Source organism: Spermophilus citellus (assembly GCF_964194105.1).
Source record: "Spermophilus citellus genome assembly, chromosome: 14".
Classification (NCBI taxonomy): domain Eukaryota; kingdom Metazoa; phylum Chordata; class Mammalia; order Rodentia; family Sciuridae; genus Spermophilus; species Spermophilus citellus.
Genome location: NC_138194.1, coordinates 67,704,492 through 67,726,384, shown reverse-complemented (window position 1 = coordinate 67,726,384; position 21,893 = coordinate 67,704,492). Strand labels below are relative to the sequence as shown.

Sequence of the window (21,893 nt, the reverse complement as noted above, 5' to 3'; positions counted from 1 at the left end):
TATAAAAGGATTGACTGGGTGATCATTGTAGGCAGGTAAGGCATAGACACAGGAAGTGGGACACTGCAGATTGTGCCCTAAAAGAATTCTTCCCTTCACCCTTGCCCTCCCTCACCCTCGTGGGTGCCATGAAAGGAGCAGCATTCCTCCACACCCTTTTGTAATGGCTTACAACCTCACCTTGGGCCCAGAGCAATGGATTCAACCAACCATGGACTAAACCTCTGGAACTGTAAGCCAAAATAAAATTTCCCTCTTCTAAATTGTTCTTTTCAGGAATTCCAGTCAGTCACAGCAACACAAGAGCTGACTAAAATACTCCTCTCTAGTCTTTCTTGTGCCTGTTGCATTTACCTGCTCCTGTCTCAAACTCCCTCTCATATTTCCTACTTTTAATCTTTGTTGTTTTCTTTATTCTCTTTTTTTTTTTTTTTGGTCTCTTCATTTCCTTCCTTTTCCCTTTATAACCTCTATGTGGTTTAATAGTACATTTACTGTAATTAGTATCTAATTTCCCAAACTACTCAAAAACATTTCTCTCATTTTATACTTGGATTAAAAGAAATTATGGAGAACATGTTCAAAACTTCTTTTTAGGGGCTGGGAATGTTGCTCAAGCGGTAGTATGCTCGCCTGACATGCGTGCGGCCTGGGTTCAATCCTCAGCACCACGTACAAATAAAGATGTTGTGTCTGCCGAAAACTAAAAAAATAAATATTAAAAAAAAATTCTCTCTCTCTCTTAAAAAAAAAACTTCTTTTTAAAGCTAATTAGTATAAGGCTTCATTCTGAAGTAATTGCAGATAATTGAGATTACTATCTATCTCTCACAGTGGAGCTTGATACTGAATTCAGCAGCAGGAGCACACTGAGTAGGAATACTGACACTTGGATTCACTCAGACTAGGACACTTAGTAAAGAGAAAGCACTCACCAAAAAGTTTCTTCTATAAAAGTAGAATAATCATCCCAACAGATGGGTAGAAATACTAATGATATCAAAGTGCAAAGAAATAAATCACCCCAAGTAGCTCACAAGAATTCAACAACTGACCCCACTGACACTATGATGGAGGAAATTTCAAATAAGGAGTTTAGAAAGTTGATACTTAAAATTATCAATAAACTAAAAGAATATTTAAAAAACAAACTATGAGAAAATTCAGGAAATGAAAGAACATTTCAATAAAGAGAGAGACTCTGAAAAACAACCAAACATAAATCCTAGAAATGAAAGACTCAATCAAATTAAAACTTCACTTGAAAGCATCATCCACAGATTAGACCACACAGAAGACCCATTTTAGGCCTCAAAGACAAGGCATATAATCTTGAAAATAGAGTCATCAATAAAGAAAATATGTTAACAGACCATGATCAGAATATTGAAAACAACTGAGATAATCTACAATCATTGGCTTAGAAAAAGGCAGCAAGATATAAAGTAAAGGAATACAGAAACTTTTCAGTGACATACTATCAGAAAATTTTCTAAACCTTGTGGATGATATGAGAATCCAAATCAAAGAGGTATTTAGAATTCAAAATAGACAAGATCAAAAAATACCCTAAGACAAAATGTAATTAAAATGCCTAATATACAGATACAAAAGGATAGAATTCTAAAAGCCACAGGAGAAACAACATGGGTAATACTCAGAGATGATTCAATTAGACTTTCTGCTAACCTCTCAGTTCAGACTCTAAAATCCAGGAGGCCCTAGAAAATATATATCAATGATTGACTGATAATGGTTGCCACCAAGGTTGCTATATTCAGCAAAATTATCCTTTAGAATTAAAGATGAAATATAAACCTCCCTAGATAAGCAGAAACTAAACAAATTCATAACTTCTAAGCCAGCTCAACAGAAAATACTTAGTGAAATATTACATGCAGAAGAAATTAAATAAAAACCATCTCTCTATAACACTGAATGTAAATGGTCTCAACTCTCCAAGTAAAAGAAATGAACTGGCACAGTAGATTTAAAAACATGACCCAAACATATGTTGTTTATAAGAGACTTATCTACAGGCAAAGACATTCACAGGCTAAAGGTAAAAAATTAGAAAAAGATATTTCATGCAAACAGAGACTGAAAGCAAGCAAGAGTAGCTACTCTCATACCTGACAACATAGACTTCAAGCCAAAATTAATCAAAAGAGACAAAAATGATCAGTTTATACTGGTTAAGGGAACTATCCAACAAGATATAAAGATTTTAAATATTTATGTCCCAAATATCAATGCTAGTAATTACATAAAATAAGCTCCACTTGACAAAAGGCTCACAGAGACCCCCAATACAAAAATGGTGTGTAATCTCAATTGACCACTCTCACCAAAAGATAGATCATCCAGACAAACTAAGTAAAGATTCTTCAGAAATTAAAAAAAAAAAAATACCATTAATCAAATGGACCAAACAGACATCTATAGCAACAACTGAAATCACTTCTCAGTTGAACATGAAACATTCTCAAAAACAGACCATATTTTAGGACATACAAAAACTCTTATGAAATACACATACACATAAAATAACAAGTTAATTTCTTGCATCTTATTAGACTATAATAGAATGAAATGAAAAATAACAAAAAAACAAATCAATTTAACATATGGAGATTGCATAATATGTTTTTGATCAAGGAATGGGTCACAAAAAAAATAGAGGGAGAAAATGTTCTCAAACAAGTGAGAAAAAAGAAACAATATATTAAAATCTCTAGGATTGTATAAAAGCAGTTCTAAGAAGAAAGTTTATAGTATTGAGTGTCTACATAAAAAATAAAGACAGCAAATAAATATTCTAATGTTCTTTTCAGGAATTCCAGTCAGTCAGAGCAACACAAGAGCTGACTAAAATACTCCTCTCTAGTCTTTCTTGTGCCTGTTGCATTTACCTGCTCCTGTCTCAAACTCCCTCTCATATTTCCTACTTTTAATCTTTGTTGTTTTCTTTATTCTCTTTTTTTTTTTTTTTTGGTCTCTTCATTTCCTTCCTTTTCCCTTTATAACCTCTATGTGGTTTAATAGTACATTTACTGTATTTAGTATCTAATTTCCCAAACTACTCAAAAACATTTCTCTCATTTTACACTTGGATTAAAAGAAATTATGGAGAACATTTTCAAAACTTCTTTTTAGGGGCTGGGAATGTTGCTCAAGCGGTAGTGTGCTCGCCTGACATGCGTGCGGCCTGGGTTCAATCCTCAGCACCACGTACAAATAAAGATGTTGTGTCTGCCAAAAACTAAAAAAATAAATATTAAAAAAAATTCTCTCTCTCTCTCTCTCAAAAAAAACCTTCTTTTTAAAGCTAATTAGTATAAGGCTTCATTCTGAAGTAATTGCAGATAATTGAGATTACTATCTATCTCTCACCATGCTAGAAAAGCAAGAACTAATTCCTAAATCAGTAGAAGACAGAACAATTGTCAAAGTCAAAATTGATAATAAAAAAGATACAAATGATCAATACAACAGAGTTGCTTCTGTGAAAAGATAAACAAGATTGTTAAATCCCTTAGCCAAACCAATCAAAGGAAAAAAAAATCAACATTAGAGGTGCAAAATAAGACATCACCACAGATATTTCTGAAATCCAGGATCATTAGCAACTATTTTTCAAAACTTATAATAAAATGGAAAATCTAGATAATGTTGACAAAATTTCGAGACACATATGACCTACCAAAACTGAACTAAGATGATATGGAAATCTAAACAAACAAATATCAAGCAACAAGACCAATTTTAAGTCTTCCAACAAAGAAAATTCACTACATAGAGAGTTAAGGATAAACATCACATGATCATTTCAAAACAGGCAGAAAAATCTTCCAACAAAATAATGCACTCATTCATATTAAAAACACTGAGGACAGTAAGGATAGAACGAACTTATCTAATATCATAAAGGATATATATGATAAACATAAAGATGACATCATATACAATGGAGAAAAAGTCAAAGTGTTTCCTCTAAAATCAAGAACAAGGTAAGGATATCCACCCTCATCACTCCTATTCAACATAGTTCATAAAAACTCTCACCAAAGCAATCAGGCAAGAAAAAAAATTAAAGGGATACAAATATAAAACTAAATCAGCAAAGTACCTCTACTTGCTGGTAACATGAATCCTATACTTAGAAAACCCCCCAAAAATCAAAGACTTTTAGAGCTGAAAAACAAATTCATCAAAGTAGCAGGATATAAGAGCAACATACAAAAATGAATAACTTTCTTATACTCCACTAATGAGTTGAGAAGAAATAAGGAAAATAATTCCATTTATCAAGCCTCAAACAGAATAAAATACTTGGTAATTAATCTAATCAATGAAGTGAAAGATCATGATAATGAAAATTATAGAATAAGAAATTTAAAGACTAAAGATCTCAGAAGATGGAAAGATCTACCACATTTTTTGATAGATAGAATTAATACTGTAAAAATGGCCATAGAATTAATACTGTAAAAATGGCCATATTACCAAAAGCATTCTACAGAATTAATGCAATCTTCATTAAAATACCAATGACATTCTTCACAGGACTAGAAAAAAATAGTCCTAAATTTCACTTGGAAGAATAGAGACCCAAGGGCTGGGGTTGTAGCTCAGTGGTAGAGCGTTTGCTTAGCATGTGTGAGGCACTGGGTTCAATGCTCAGCACCACACATAAATAAATTATAAAAGAAAAGTCCATCTACCACCAAAAAATTTTAAAAATAAAAAAAAAAAAACAATTGAGACCCAGAATAGCCAAAGCAATCCTAGCAAGAAGAGCAATGCTGCAGGCATCACACTACTATTGGACCTCAAATTATACTACTACAGAGCTATATTAACAAAAACTGCATGGTCTTGGCTTTAAAACAGACCCAAAGACAAATGAAATACAAGACACAGACAAATCCACATACATACAATCATCCGATCCTTGACAAAGGTGTCAAAAACATATTCTAGAAAAACATATGCTCTCACCATGTTAAAAAAAAAAAAAAAAAAAAGGCAATTCAGAAAGGATCAGAGAACTAGGAATTAAACTGGGAACAGCATAACTACTAGAAGAAAACATCAGGTCAACACTCCAACATATCCACGCAGGTATGCTGCAAACTACACTGAGATTTCATCTCACTCCAGTTAGAATGACAATCATCAAGAATACAAATAATAATACATGCTGATGAGGATGTGGGGGGAAAAGATACCCTCACACATTGTTGGTGGAACTGCAAATTGGCACAACCACTCTGGAAAACAATATGGAGATTTCTCAAAAGACCAAGAATGGAACAACCATCTCTCTCACTCTCCCACCCTGGGTATCTGTTTAAAAGAAAGAAAGTAAGTACACAATAGCGACACATACAAATCAATGTTTATACAGCATAATTCACAATACTAAAGTTAAGGAACCAGGCTTGTTGCCTATTAACAGAAAAATGGATAAGAAAATTTGGTGTATACACATAATGGAGTTTTACTCAGCCATAAAGAAGAATGAAATTATGACATTTGCTAGTCAATGACAGAAATGGAGAACAACCTGCTACGTGAAATAAGCCAGATGTAGAAGGTTTCTGCATCTGGCTTATTTCACTTAGCATGTCAAATATTTTCTCAGATATGTGGAAACTGGAGAGAAATGAGAAATTATTAAAAAGGAGTATCCCATGAAAATAGAAGGGATCACAATGAGATAGATAGAGGAAGGGGATCAAGGTATATGCTAGAGGGATGGGAAAGAGGAGGGAGGCACTGTGGATTATAATTGGCCAAATTATGCTACATGCATATATATCAAAATGAATTCTACTTTTACATGTTACTATAATACCCCAATTGAAAAACAGTAAAAAAAAATGTTTTATTATGTCTACTGAGTACAAAACAACATTTTGTTAATCAAGAATCTTACTAGCAATAAAAATTTAAGCATTAAAGTTAAAAAGAGATATTAGCAGCAAAAGAAAATACACCTACTTTGAAAGTCACAGTTGCCTTTGTGCAGTAAAATCCTACAGAAACAATAGGATCCTTCAAAGTCTGTACTTTCTGCTGATGTATGGTTAATGTAGAATCATTCCCAGTATAGTCTTCCTCACCATCATCATAACTCACAATTGCAGGTACAAATGACCAAGCCCAGGATACCCATCCCTGTGGCTGCTCTTCATCTTGTTGTGAATACAACTCTTGGCCTTTGTACTGAACAAGATACTGCATATCTATTCTTGTTTCATCTTCAGCACCTAGGAATCAAAATAAAGCTGATTTAAATAAATTAAGAAAACAATTTTAAAAAAGAAATCTAAATCTCATTTTAAAATCATGCATTAATATTATCATTTGAAAACAATATCACAATGTTTTATGTTGTATTGTGTCAGTCTTTATAAGTTAGGGTTAATGTAATGTGGATGACACTTTATCAACTACACATAATTTTAAGTGTTTTTAATAAATAAAAGAATAAGATAACTTAAAGTCCCATCCACAAACACTTGCTTCTCAAAAATAAGAATAATGTGTTGAAAGACTGAAACCTAATACCAGAATGATCTACAAAAATTATCCAAAATAATAAAACTAAATGTTACAAAGAAGTAACTTTTATAGGCAGTTAAGAAAAATAATGATGTTGGTGACTCTTATTAGTGGATAAGATATATTCATACTTTTCCTACTCTAAAGATAAAAAAATTTCAGAAAAGAAATTCTATCAGTCATGAATTGGCAGACTAAAGATATAGATTCCAACCACTCATTAATTTATTCCTAGTAAAATGTCAAATTGGAAATCATCGATTTTAAACTGATTATCAGTTATAAAATAAGAAATCAGGTCACTTCAGCTCGGGAAAACAATGACCAGCTTGGGTATACAGAACTGGTCTCTAGATCCCTCTTGTCTAACCATTAAAACTAAAGTGGTAATCACTGATTCAGGTTTGATTGTTGAATATTTTTTTAGTTGTTGATGGACCTTTCGTTAAAATTTATTTATATGCAGTGCTGAGAATTTCAGTGCCTCACACATGCTAGGCAAGTGCTCTTAATTCATCAAGTAGAAGAGTTACTATCTTAGTAATGAGAATAAAATGGGCCTAAGCAGGGGGCTGGGGTTATGGCTCAGCGGTGGAGTGCTCGCCTCACATGTGTGAGGCCCTGGGTTCATTCCTCAGCATCACATAAAAATAAATAAATAAAATAAAGATATTGTGTCCATCTACAACTAAAACAAACAAACAAAAAAAAAAGGTCTAAGCAAATGGCTATTCTGATCCCATCTAACAAACCTACAAACAAGCCTTAAAGATTTTAACTGTTTCCAGGGAACTGAAATAATTGTTGGAACAAAAAAAATCCAGCACCCAACAAGGCAAAATTTATAATGTCTGACATCCAATTAAAAATTATTGGGAAGTTAGGTACAGACTGGTAAGTGCCCACAGTCCCAGCTATTCAGGTAAATGAGGCAGGAGGATCACTTCAGTCCAAGAGTTTAAAATGAACCTGGACAACTAGCAAGACCCTGACTCACCAAAAAAAAAAAAAAAAAAAAGCCAGGCATGGTGGCTCATGCCTGTAATACAAGCTACTCAGGAGGTTGAAGCAGAAGGAGAATCAGAAGTTCTAGACAAGCCTGGGAAACTTAGTAAACCCTGTCTCAAAAAAAATTCAAATTTTAAAGGGCTAGGGATACACCCAAAGCACTCAGAAATAGAGAGCTCCTGAATGCAATCTCTAGTACCACAAAAAAGGAAAAATACTAGAGAAGCGAAAAAGAAGGAAAATATATTCCATAATGAGGGGAATGTCAATCAACAGAAATGTATCCAGAATTCACAAAGATCATAGCATAAGCAAACAGAAACATTAAAACAACTATACAAATAAATGCATATGTTCAAGAAAGTGTAAACATGTTAAGGGGAGAGACATGAAGTATAAAATGAAACCCAAATTGAACTTCTAAAGATAAAAATAAAATATATGTATGTTTATACATTTATAAAAATTTCATATATATAAAATATATACTAGATGTGACCAACAGATCAGACAACAAAGATTAGTAAATTTTAATTGAAGTAGAAACTATCCAAAATGAAACAGAAAAATAAAATGGATAAAAGAACATAAACAGCAACTCTCAAACATTAAGCAGAATAACATACATAGAAATGGAGTCCCTAAAAAAATAGACCAGGAAATAAAAAATTTTTGAAGACATAATGGCCAAAATTTTTACACACACATATATATATATATATATATAAACTGTAAACCCGCAGATATAAAACCTGCAAGTAACATAAAGATATAATCCTAAGAAACATCATAATGAAGATGCTTAAAACTTTCTGAGAAAAAGTTCACAGGTTTTACCAAAATGTCAAAAGAATCCCTGGCACACACCCCGAAAAAAGGTTAAGGGTCCATGCTTTAAAAAATACAAGAAAACTAATTCAAATGTCACTGAAATCAAACAGTGGAGTTGCTTTCTTTCTCTCTTAATAAACAAGAAAAACCTAGTCATTTTCTTAGGTCACAAAAAGCAAGTTATAAAAGAAATTTGAAAATTACATTTTATCAAAATTTAAAACTTCTATTCAAGAGATACCTACTAATAAATGAAGGGGCAATGAGCTGGGGACATGCCTCAGCACTGAAGTACTTGTCTAGTGTGTGAAAGGCCTTGGGTTTGATCCCCAGTATGAGGGAAAAAAATATTATTACGCAAATCACAAACTGGCAAAGAAAATAATTTGAATTCAGAATAAACAAAGAACTCTTACAAACCACTAAAGAAGCCCAAAAATAGTTTTTAAAAGTTCTTAAATTTATTTAACATACATTTCACAAAGGTAGATTTATTAAAGGTCAACACGAACATGAAAAAATTCAAAATATTTACTTATGAAAGATATAGCAATTAAAACCATGAGATACCACAACACACAGATCAGAATGGCAAAAAGGAAAAATATGATGACCACACCATGTTATAAAGATAGAAAGCAACTAGAAACACTCATTGTTGACAGGAATGTAAAATGGTACAACTACTTTGGAAAAAATGTGAGGTAGTGCTATGGTTTAGGTAAGTGTCCCTCAGAGATCCACATGTTGTTAAAGGATAGCTATCCTGAGAGGCACTATTGGGAAGTGGAGGAGTCTTTAGTAGGTAGGGTCTGGTAGAAAGATTTTGGGTTACTGAATGTATGCCTTGCAAGGGGATAGTGGGACCTCATCCCTTCCTTTCTCTTTTGCTTCTTGTCCACCAAGTGAGCCATTTTGCTTCAACACTTGCTCCCATCAGGATGTGCTGCTTTATGACAAGCCCAAAGCAAATGGGGTCAGTCCATCAAGGAATAAAAGCTTCAAAAGTATGAGCCAAAATATACCTTTTCCCTTTATAAGTTGATTATCTAGGTATTATTAGTAGTGATGGAAATGTGTCTAATCCAGGTAGTTTTTTAAAAACCTAAAACATATAATTCTAACTCTTAGGTATTTACCAAAAAGAAAGAACAGCACAACTCTACATGAAACTTTTGCAAGAAAGTTCCTGGAAACCTAATTTACAGTAGGCAAAACCTAGAGAGAATTCAAAACTATAAAACCTCTGTTAATCAACAGGAAAATGGGGTGGGGGAAAGAAACTGTGGTATAGTTAGATGGTTTATTCAGACAATGTTTCTTGTAATAAGAAAGGGGGAAATGACCGATACATGCAACACCCCACCCAAAATGGGCTGGGGATGTGGCTCAAGCGGTAGCGCGCTCGCCTGGCATGCGTGCGGCCCGGGTTCGATCCTCAGCACCACATACCAACAAAGATGTTGTGTCCGCTGAGAACAAAAAAAAAAAAAAAGCTGTATCATCCCTAAATAAAAAGGAGAACAAGAAAATAACAACTCCCTAAATGCCCGACTGCCCCCTCTGTGTTAAAAAATAAAAATAAAATAAAAAATAAATTTTTTTTAAAAAGCCAAATAAAGGGAACAGTGAGAACAAGCCTGAAAAGGAAAATCCAGCTTTCTCTTGTGCACCCTAGGAATTAGGGCAAGTTATTGTTAACTAAAGAAAGCTATTTTGTTGCATATAAGAATAATTCCTTCTTATGATGTTGGTTATGTAAGCACACTAATCCTGATGATGTCACTGCCTCTGCAGCCCTATGAAACCCCTCTCTGAGACAAAATGAGTGCATAACTCAGGGCACTGAGGAAAGGAAACTCGTCACTCATACAACCAGCCACCAGGGAACAAAGGCACTGCTTGGTGAAGCATCTTGAGAGGTGGAGGTGCTATCTGTTCAGCCTACCACCCCTGAACTCTTCTTGAAGCAGTCACTAATCTCTTGCAAGCTTTCCCTAATAAATCGTATGTTTCACACATTGTCTTGAGGAACTTTCTTTGGTCTTTCTGCAACCTACCATTAATAGTGACTGGCTATTTTCACTTAAGCTTTCAGAGTATGTTCATATTGAAGCATGTATAATTTAATTCCAGCCATACAAAGCCCTGGTGCAAATGGGCTAAGAATATAACAAAAGTCTTTCACAAAAAAAGTATATACTGTATGATTCCATTTATATGAAATCCTAGAATCAATCAACTAATTTATAATGTTAAAAAAAATTAAAACAGTAGTTTCCTGAGTAGAGGCAGTCAGGTATAGGGGCGATGACTGGAAAGGAACATAAGGAACTCTTTGAAATGTTAAGGATCTATATCTTAGTGAGTGTTTTGCAAAACACAGATATATGTATTTCTCAAAACTCAATGAATAGGACTGGGGCTGTAGCTTAGTGGCAGAGTGCTTGCCTTGCACGTGGGAGGCACCTGGTTCAATCCTCAGCACCACGTAAAAATATACACAAATAAAATGAAGGCATGCTGTCCATCTACAACTATAAATTTTTTTTTTTAAATCAGTGAATAGTATACTTAAGATTTACACATTCACTTTATAAGTTTAACCTTCCAAATAATACAAAGACCCATTAATAAACAAACTCTGGTTGACAATAGTCAATAAAGTCTTGGGGTTAAGTGCACTAGCTGTAACTTACTTTGAAAGGCAGTAAAACTATTGGTTGTATTAAAAAAGAGGGATATTAAAACCTCTGTGGTAGCAAATGTAATAAAAATAAATGGTGGAAGCTAGATAGTGAGTACGTAAGTATCCACTAAACAATAACTCAGTTTTTCTGTATATTTGAAATTTGTCATGCAAGGAAAAAAAATATGAATAAAGCACCTTCTATATGCTGGGTTTTGTTCCAGGTGTTAGACAATGTTCCAGTCTCAGGGGTTCATTGTCTAACAGAAACTTCACTAACAGGAATTCACTGTGAAATAAAGGGGTATTTATTTAAAGTAACTTAGTAGTTATTGCTCTTTTACTTCTTTCCAGGTAAAAATTTTTAATGACTTAATATTTAAATACTGTAAAATTTACCCTTTAAAAGTATATAATTTGGGGCTGGGGTTGGGGCTCAGTGGAATAGCACTTGCCTAGCATGTGTGAAGCCCTGGGTTCAATTCTCAGCACCACATATATATAAATAAAATAAAGGTCCATCAACAACTAAAAAATATATTTTTTAAAAAAGTACATAATTCAGTAATTTTTAGAATGGTAACAAAATTGTATACCATCACCATTAATTTCAAAATATTTTCATCACCCCCAAAAGAAATCCACCTACTTGGAATTATTCTCTCCTCCTCTCAGCCCCTAGTTACTAAAGCGATTTTGTATAGAACTGCCTCTATAGAACTGCCTGTTGTAGACATTTCATTTAAATGGAATCATACAATCTATGTTCCTTTTTGACTGGCTAATTAAAGTTTTCAGGGTTCACTCATATTGAAGTACAAATCAGTATTAAATTCCTTTGTATGGCTGTAGTGTAGGTATATACCATAATTTGTTTATCCATTCATCAAGTGATGCATATTTGAGTTGTTTCCAGATTGTAGTTGTTATGAATAATGCTGCCATGAATATTCACATACAAGTTTATAGCTGTGCATATATGAAATCTCTTGGTAATACCTAGGAGTGGATATGATAATTGCCAGATTGTTTACTGAAACATATATCCTATTTTACATTCCCACAAACAACATATATAGGTTTCAGTTTCTCTACATCTTCAACAACACTTGTTGTTATGTCTTTTTTATTACATTCACCCTAGTAGCTGTAAAGTGGCATCTCAATGTGGTTTTAATTAACACTCCTCTCATGGGCAATGATGTTTAGTATCTTTTTTTAGTATGTGTCTGTTGGCCATCTATCGTCCTTGGAAAAATATTTGTCTACTTTAAAATTGGATTATTTGTCCTAAATTTTAAATGCTCTTAAGGTTCTATTTCCTTTAATTATTGATTTAAATTTAAATCATAGATCCAAAAGCAAGTTAAAATTAATCATTCCTTTCATCATCCTTCTACTTCAGATCATTCACACCTGTTTATCATTCTGCCACTATACCTCATCAAACTTAACTATTCATTTGGCATTAAGATTTTAAGGGAAGAGAACACATCTTATTTATCTCACATTGCACATATATTTTCCTACACTACAAACCAGTCTGCTTTCCATATAGAATTTCATGAAACTGGAATGAACTGACTTAACTTGATACACTTAATATCCTTCAATGAAGTACACATTTCACTAACTATATTACAAAACTCCACTAAATAAATGACTAAGTTAGCCTTTGCAGAAAAATACCAATATTTTTTTACTAGGAAATTTTAAGTTGTACCACTTTAAATATACTTATAAGTAAACATTCTCAACACTATTTTTTTACTATGCAGAAATATATACACACACATACACACACACACAATGGAATATATAACTCAAACTATTGTGTTTTTTAAAGTTTTACCAGTGAGGAAAACATTTTCTAAGAATAACAATTCTATATTCAATTTTGCAGTATTTACCTGTAATGTTTCCTAACATATCTTTATTGTGACAAGCAGAATCCTCTGTTTCACCATCTTTAAAATTGCCTATTTCTCCATAGTAAAGAGCAATCCCAAGCTGCATTATACGAATAAACATAGGCAACTGCTGATCTGTGATAGAAAGTTTCAGACTTTCTACTAAGGTATGAATCTGTATTTTGAAAAACAAAAGACAACAAAAGCATGTTTAATGGGAATACCTTTTAAAATGAGAAAATAAATTTCAAAGGTATTAAAATGCAAGATCATTTGAGAAACACTGATGTACCAAATTTCTAAAAATTAAGCCAAAATAATATTTACTCTAAAGCTTACAGATTAAGTAAATTTTTGCTATAATGATTAGCAAACTTCAGATAAAAAATGGATTAACAATGCAAATACAAATAGAATAAACAGATATATATTTTCATTAGATTTACACATAACTATTCCATTAAAAAAAGAGTAACCAAATACCTACAGTATAATACTTATTCTCCCCCATGGGGGTAAGTGGGAGATTTCTGTCAAAACCAACAATGAAATTTTCATGATGTCATTTTAGTAAAACTGTAATCACTTATCCCAATTTTATTAACCAAAAAGAACACATATGCATTCTCAAACCATATGTTTGAGAATATGTAATAAGTTTGAGAATAAGTAATAAAAGAATAATAACTATTTATGTATGGAAACAATAAAATTTTATTGCCAAATATAGAAAATCAAGTGAAATATGTTATAAAGTTCTTCAAATTTTAAATATATTTAAACATGACATAAAATTTGTAACATAAATCAATTATAAGAAATTGAATTAATTACTAAGAAGAAGGATATATAACATTCGAAATTCTTAAAGAAACATAATGGAATATAAACACTGCTTCAGTGTAATGGTTTCCTGCAGTTACATAAACATGAAAGAAAATCAATTAAGCCATGAAGTCAAGTCTCTTAGGCTTATTTTGACTAACTAGTATTTGAGTGTCTATGAAAAACAAGTAATGGTAATCATATTTTTATAGCTCAAGGCCCAAAATAATTATATTAGTAAGAAGGAGAGAATGATATATATGGGAGAAGGGGTATAAAATACTGTATTTCATATAAAGGAAAGGTCTCTTCAAACTGACCTAAAACTAATATGCTGAATAAACCATGAAGAGATTTAAAAAAAAAAAAATGTGGGGAAAAGAAGCAGTAAAAGGAGTTATGTAAGCTTGCTAAGCTTTTCTTAGTTGAGATTTCTGTAACAACCTTTTATAAATAATGTGTTATTTAATTCTGTTCTACCAACAGAACCAGCGATGAGCAATCTTAGCAAAATCAATGAACAAAGAATTTATCCTTAACATATACATTAGAAGTTCTTTAGAAATCATGAAGATGAATCCTCATTAGAAAAATGAACAAAGAACGACCTTCAAAATTCCAACTCACTAAAAAACATCAAAATACTTGTGTTATTTTTTGCTCAATAGGTTAGCAATGTTTTAAAAACTATGATCACAAATAAGGCTAACAAGAGTATCATACAAGCACTCCCCTTCATGTTCATCAAAGCATAACCTGATTAAACCTCTCTAGAAATAATTCTACAATCCTGATTACAGGTCTTAAATTTGGGGGGGGGGGGTAATCAGGGATTGAACTCAGGGGCATTCAATCACTGGGCCAAATCCCCAGCCCTATTTTGTATTTTATTTAGATTCAGGGTCTCACTGACTTGCTGACACTGGCTTTGAACTCACCACCTTCCTATGTCAGCCTCCTGAGCCACTATGATTACAGGCGTGCACCACCGTGCCCAGCTAAAATTTTTCTAAATATATTTACAAATATAGGAATTTATCTTAAGAAATTAATCAGAGATGTGGCCAACTATTTATCTGCAGACTTTCTATGCCTCTGAAAAGTTACAAAGTAAATTTTAGAAAGTAGAGAAAATGATAAATAAATTACGTACCCATATGATCTGTTTGTCATAAATATAGGTCTCTATGTCATGTTTCACACAAAATATGGAAAATTATAAACACCTACCCAAAAATATAAACCAATATAATCAAAAACTACTTAAGCATATGTGAAAGGTTTAAAAAAATTAAGATATCTGCAAATATTTGGAAATTACCCTGTCTTTGAGGTGATTAATGCATTAACTACATCTCTTTAACATATATTTCCTACAACTAGAATTGAAAGAATCATAGGTCTAATCAAAAATTGCAAATATTATACTAAAGTATTAATAAAAAATTTTTAAATGTATTTCACTTGCAGTGATACCCTATATGTGGTGATTACCAGAATCAAAAACCACATTGCAGAAAGCTTATTTATACTAATGTACATTTCACAGTAAAATATTATGCAAATCAACTTTGAGAACACACAATGAGATATATCAATAGTAAGTTCTTCCTCAAGTTCACAATTTTTACTTTGCTCCAATTTATCTACATCCTAGAATACACAATTAAATTTGTACTAATGATCAATAAGATTATTTCATATAAGAAAATTTCCAGACATCCATTACCTACTTTTTTTCAATAACACAAAAATTTATTTATTTAAAAATAAAAGTACTAGAACAAAATGTCAATAAATAATAAAATCATGTTGGAACAAAGAAATCTTTAGAAATATAACATGAAAGGCATAATCTGTAAAAAAAATATCAGATTAAATTATAAATTTAATGATCATATTTTTATAGCTCAAGGCCCATGGTTCTATCTTCACTGTGTGATCCACTTTATTTTCCAGGTTGTTAGGCCATTAACATTCAGGGTTATTATTGAGACATGATTTGTATTCCCAGACATTTTTGTTTATTTTTGGTATTTAACATGACTTGGTTTCTCCTCCATCCATTTACCTGCAAATGCCATTATATTATTCTCTTTTATGGCTAAGTAATATTCCACTGTGTATATATGCCACATTTTTTAATCCATTCTTCTACTGAAGAGCATCTAGGTTGCTTCTACAGTTTAGTTATTATTAATTGTGCTGCTATAAACATTGATGTGGCTGTGTCCCTGTAGTATGCTGTTTTTAAGTCCTTTGGGTATAGACCCAGGAGAGAGATAGTTGGGTCAAATGGTGATTCCATTCAGTTTTCCAAGAAACCTCCATACTGCCTTACATATAGGCTGCACCAATTTGCAGTCCCACCAGCAGAGTATAAGCATACCTTTTTCCCCACATCCTCGACAACACTTATTGTTGTTTGTCTTCATAATAGCTGTCATTCTGACTGGAATGAGATGAAATCTTAGAATGGTTTTGATTTGCATTTCTCTAATTGCTAGTGGTGACGAACATTTTTTCACATTTTTGTTGATTGATTGTATATCATCTTCTGAGAAGTGCATCTTCAGGTCCTTGGCCCACTTATTGATTGGGTTATTTGTTTTTTTGGTGTTTAGCTTTTTGAACTCACCACTTCATATACCCTAGTGATTAGTGCTCTATCTGATGTGTGAGGGGTAAAGATTTGATCCCAAGATGAAGGCTTTTTATTCACCTCACACATTGCTTCTTTTGCTGAGAAACTTTTGAGTTTGAGTGCATCCCATTTATTGATTCTTGATTTTACTTCTTTTGCCACAGGAGTTTTACTAAGGAAGTTGGGGCCTAATCCCACATGATAGAGATTAGTGCCTACTTTTTCTTCTATTATACACAGGGTCTCTGGTTGTATTCCTAAATTCTTGATCCATTTCGAGTTGAGTTTCATGCATGGTGAGAGATGGGGGTTTAAATTCGTTTTGTTGCATATGGATTTCCAGTTTTCCCAGCACCATTTTTTAAAGAGGCTATCTTTTCTCCAATGCATGTTCTTGGCACCTTTGTCTAATAAAAGAAAATTGTAATTTTGTGGGTTAGGTTCTGTGTCCTCTAATCTGTACCACTAGTCTACCACCAGTCTGTTTTGGTGCCAATACCATGTTGTTTTTGTTACTATTGCTCTGTATTATAGTTTAAGGTCTGATATACTGATGGCACCTGTTTCACTCTTCCTGCTTAGGACTGCTTTAGCTTTTCTGGGTCTCTTATTTTTCCAGATGATTTTCATGATTGCTTTTTCTATTTCTAAGAGGAATGTCATTGGAATTTTGATCAGAATTGCATTAAATCTGTATAACATTTTTGCTAGTATGTTCATTTTGGTAATATTAATTCTGCCTATCCAAGAACAAAGCAGATCTTTCCATCTTCTAAGGTCTTCTTTGATTTCTTTCTTTAGGGTTCTGTAGTTTTCACTGTATATGTCAGTTAAGTCTAAGTTATTGATTGTATTATTGAGTTCTACAGTTTTTTTGTTCAGCTTTTGTTTGGAAGATGTATCCAGTGATGAAAGAGGTGTGTTAAAATCACCCAAAATTATTGTGTTGTGATCTATTTGACTCTTGAACTTGAGAAGAGATTGTTTGATGAACGTAGATGCTCCATTGTTTGGGGAATATATATTTATAATTGTTAATTTTTGTTGGTGTATGGTTACATTGAGCAGTATGTAGTGTCCTCCTTTTTTATCCTTTTTGATTGACTTTAGTTTGAAGTCTACTTTATTTGATATGAGGATGGAAACTCTTGCTTGCTTCCACAGTCCATGTGAGTGGTATGATTTTTCCCAACCCTTCATTTTCAGTCTGTGGATTCCTTTTTCTATGAGATGAGTTTCTTGGAGGCAGCATATTGTTGGGGCTTTTTTTTTTTTTAAATCCAATCTGCTGTACTGTCTTTTGATTGGTGAGTTTTGGCCATTAATATTCAGGGTTATTATTGAGACATGATTTGTATTCCCAGACATTTTTGTTTATTTTTGGTATTTAACATGACTTGGTTTCTCCTCTTAGATTTTCCTTTAGTGTAATCCCTCCCTCTGCTGATTTTCATCATTGTGTTTCATTTCCGCCTCTTGAAATATTTTGCTGAAGATGTTCTGTAGTGCAGGCTTCCTAGTTATAAATCCTTTTAACTTTTGTTTATCATAGGTTTTTATTTCATCACCAAATCTAAAGCTTAGTTTTGCTGGATATAAGATTCTTGCTTGCCATTCATTCTATTTGAGAGCATGGTATATGTTGTTCCACGATCTCCTGGCTTTGAGGGTCTGTGTTGAAAAATCTGCTGAGATACGAATAGGTCGCCCTCGTATGTGATCCAATTCCTCTCTCTTGCGGCTTTTAAGATTCTATCCTTATTCAGTATGCTAGGCGTTTTTATTATAATGTGACTTGGTATAGATCTGTTGTAATTTTGTACATTTGGTGTTCTGTAAGCCTCTTGTATTTGTTTTTCCAATTTGTTCTTCATGCTTGGGAAATTTTCTGATATTATCTCATTGAATAGAATGTGCATTCCTTTGGTTTGAAACTCTGAACCTTCCTCTATCCTGATATCTCTTAGATTTGGTCTTTTGATGCTGTCCCATAACTGTCCCATAATTCTTGGATGTTCTGTTCATGGTTTCTAACTATCTTCACTGTGTGATCCACTTTATTTTCCAGGTTGTATACTTTGTCTTCATTATCTGTCATTCTTTCTTCCAAGTGATCTAGTCTGTTGGTTATGTTTTCTATTGAGTTTTCTATTTAATTAATTGTATCCTTCATTTCAAGGATTTCTGACTGGTTGTTTTGTTGTTGTTGTTGTTGTGTTTTCAGAGTCTCTATCTCTCTCTTGAAGTAATCTTTTGCTACCTGTATTTACTCTCTTATCTCATTGTTGGACTGATCAATTTTTGCCTGTATTTGCTCATTTAGGTCATTCTGTAATTCAGAGACCATTTTAATTATGAACCTTCTGAACTCCTTCTCTGACATTTCATCAACTTCACTGCCCATGGGTTCTGTTATTATAATGTTTGGGGTACTATCCTCCCTTGTTTTTTCATGTTGTCTATGTGTCTTCCTTTCTTGCAATATGGATCTGAGATATAATAGTTTGTTCCCTATATTCTTATAGTACCCATGCAAATTGTCTGTACCTCACCTTGATGTTGGGCTTCTGGACCCTGCTGGTGTTCCTCAATGGATGCTACTGCATCCTGGATCTAGTTCCTATACAAGTTGTTGTGGGTGGATCTGGGACAACAAGCTTAACCTCCAGTGGTAGTCTGCTGGTTGGAAAAGACAGTCCTGCACCAGAGGCTAGGCTCTGGCGGGTAACTGCCCCGCCAGTGGAGGGGTGAACCAGGCCTTCTGAGAGCCTGGGTCCCAGGTGGGCTGGTGTGGGCATTCTGGGCTGGATCTGACCCATTAACTGCTTTCAAAATATTTTAAATGTACCTTCTCATTCCTTCTCATTCTCCAGATTAGTAAAACATCCAAGGCTAAAAAAAGTAAGCTTAGTTAACATTTTTTCATAGCTATATTTGCCAAAGAAACAAATTCAAAAATAGAAGGAAAAAATAATAGTTTTGAAAAAACCATGGTAGAAGATAAAAGTAACATAAAGATGGCTGAAAAACAAATAGATTTTATTTAGAGATAAAAAGTATGGTAAAGCTACATAATGAAAATATGTTTTAATAAATTATGTAAAAATCAATATTTATATAGGCACACAAAAGCAGGAAATACTATTATTGTTCAGAGTTAGGGCAAGTCCTCCTATCACAGAACTATGGTAATCAGAGGCAAGTAATTCAATAATAAAAATGTATCCCACATTGAAACTTAGTTAATAAGCTCAAAGTTATTGTGTGAATTCGTCCAAGAAAAATAGGCAGCAGGACAATATTCACAAAACAATTAAGAAACAAAATATGACGGAATTTATACTTATATACCACATTGAAAATATATACCGCTAACTTAAAGACCAACAAATTTTCATGTTAATCAAAAGACATGTCCTGAAAAACTCCCAAACTGTAAAATTTTAATTATATATTGAAATCATGGATCAAAACATAAAACTTCTGAAACCAACGAACTCTAAAGTTAGCAATATAAAGCCTTATAAGATTATCTAAGAAAAAGAGAAAATAACTATTGTTAACTAACCATGCTGAAGAAATTATAAGAATTAAAATATAGATTCCTGATATTCCGACCACTATGAGTATACATTTCTCTGTGTGGTATTGAAAACTGAACCCCCAATCTCATGTTTTGTTTTTGTTTTCTTTTAATTCTTCTTAGTTATATACAACACCAGGACAAACCCTGATATTATCACAAAAACATGGAACACATCACTAGAATTCAGTCCCTAGTAATTCCCCCTCATCCCTTCATTCCCGCCCCCCTTTCCCACTGATACCTCTTCAATCCATTTACAGTTTCCTATTTTTTTTAATTAGTGTCCTATGGATACACCTAATGCCCAGACCCACCATGCTATATCCAGATCATGCTATTTTTTCTTAAGATCTCTTCTATCAACTTGAAGAGAAACATTAATAAATAGCTAAACTTAAAAATGGAAATTATAACAATACAAAACAAAAAGATTGTCCCCAAATATCTCTAATATAACACATACAAAAAATTATAAATATAAAAATTATGAATACACAAAAAACATTATAAAAATGAATGCCATATATATTCATGAGATTAATTTTTTCTTGTCTTTTCTTTGTGCATGTAAGCATGCATAAGAGCCAATAAACAAAAGAGACTTGTTTATTTAATTACAGAAAAAGAGACACTTACTTTAATAACAGATGGCATCTTGGAATTTAGGTTATCATATGTAAAATGTAGACGAGTTCTGAAGGAACATTTGTACAGTAAAGGGTCCTGGTAAAATTCTATTTTACCACTGGCATTTCGTTTATCAAGACAAACTGTACAGTCAGAAAAATTGATAACCTTTCTTAGCACCAGATCAGTTGCTACAAAGAAAAGAAAAACACTTTAATTACAAATGAAAATTAGAGGAAAGGGGCAACTATTAATTATTAGTACAAGTAGCAATTAAAATAATAAATACAGCAAAATAATATTCATGAAACATTTAATGCATGTCATATCCTATGAAAAGAATTTCTCATGTTTTATATCATTTAAATATTCCAACAATTGCATTAAATAGGAAAAAATATGTGTATAAAGAATCTGAGGGCTGGGGATGTGGCTCAAGCGGTAGCGCGCTCGCCTGGCATGCGTGCGGCCCGGGTTCGATCCTCAGCACCACATACCAACAAAGATGTTGTGTCCACTGAAAACTAAAAAATAAATATTAAAAAAAAATTCTCTCTCTCTCTCTCTCTCCTCTCTCACTCTCTCTTTAAAAAATAAATAAATAAATAAATAAATAAATAAATAAATAAAGAATCTGAGGCCTAAGTAGATTGCCCCCTAAGTAGACTGCATGACAAGTATCCAAAACTGAAGACAAAAAGTAGAAAAATATTCACCATAGTTCTTTCTTACAATAAGATAATAACATCCTTGAGAACCCAAATCTGAAATAAACTTCTGAACAATAGCATTCATTTAGTATTTGTATAGCCACTAAAAAGCCACTGCTACTTTAAACCCACATTGTTCAATGATAGTCAATAGCTGTGGCTATTTAAACTTACGTTTAAATTAATGTAAAAGACAACAATAGGATTAGCATTTAACAAGCACTCATTAATGAAAGACATCATTTTTTATTTATTCTAATTTGTTATATGTAACAGCAGAATGCAATTCAATTCATATTATACATACAGGGCACAATTTTTCATGTTTCTGGTTGTTCACAAAGTACAATCACACCGTTTGTGACTTCATTCATGTACTTAGAGTAATGATGTCTAACTCATTCCACCATTTTTCCTACCCCCATAATCCCTCCCATTCCCTCCCTTCCGTTTGCCCTATCTAAAGTTCGTCTATTCCTCCCTTGCTCCGCCC

General features: G+C 33.0%; 1 protein-coding gene across 12 annotated transcripts in view; it reads right to left on the bottom strand.

The window, feature by feature from the left end:
• The window catches only part of VPS13B (vacuolar protein sorting 13 homolog B), a 753,213-nt gene that overhangs the window by 684,598 nt on the left and 46,722 nt on the right, over window positions 1-21,893 (bottom strand). For all 12 annotated transcript variants that reach the window (XR_014018703.1, XM_081265604.1, XM_081265602.1 and 9 more), the window contains 3 exons: window positions 20,700-20,881; window positions 13,009-13,183; window positions 6,007-6,275 (listed from right to left, as the gene is read on the bottom strand). Coding sequence is in view for 11 of the 12 variants with exons in the window: in XM_081265604.1 (XP_081121730.1) it covers window positions 6,007-6,275; window positions 13,009-13,183; window positions 20,700-20,881 (626 nt within the window). In the remaining variant the exon portion in view is untranslated. The remainder of the gene's footprint in view (window positions 1-6,006; window positions 6,276-13,008; window positions 13,184-20,699; window positions 20,882-21,893) is intronic.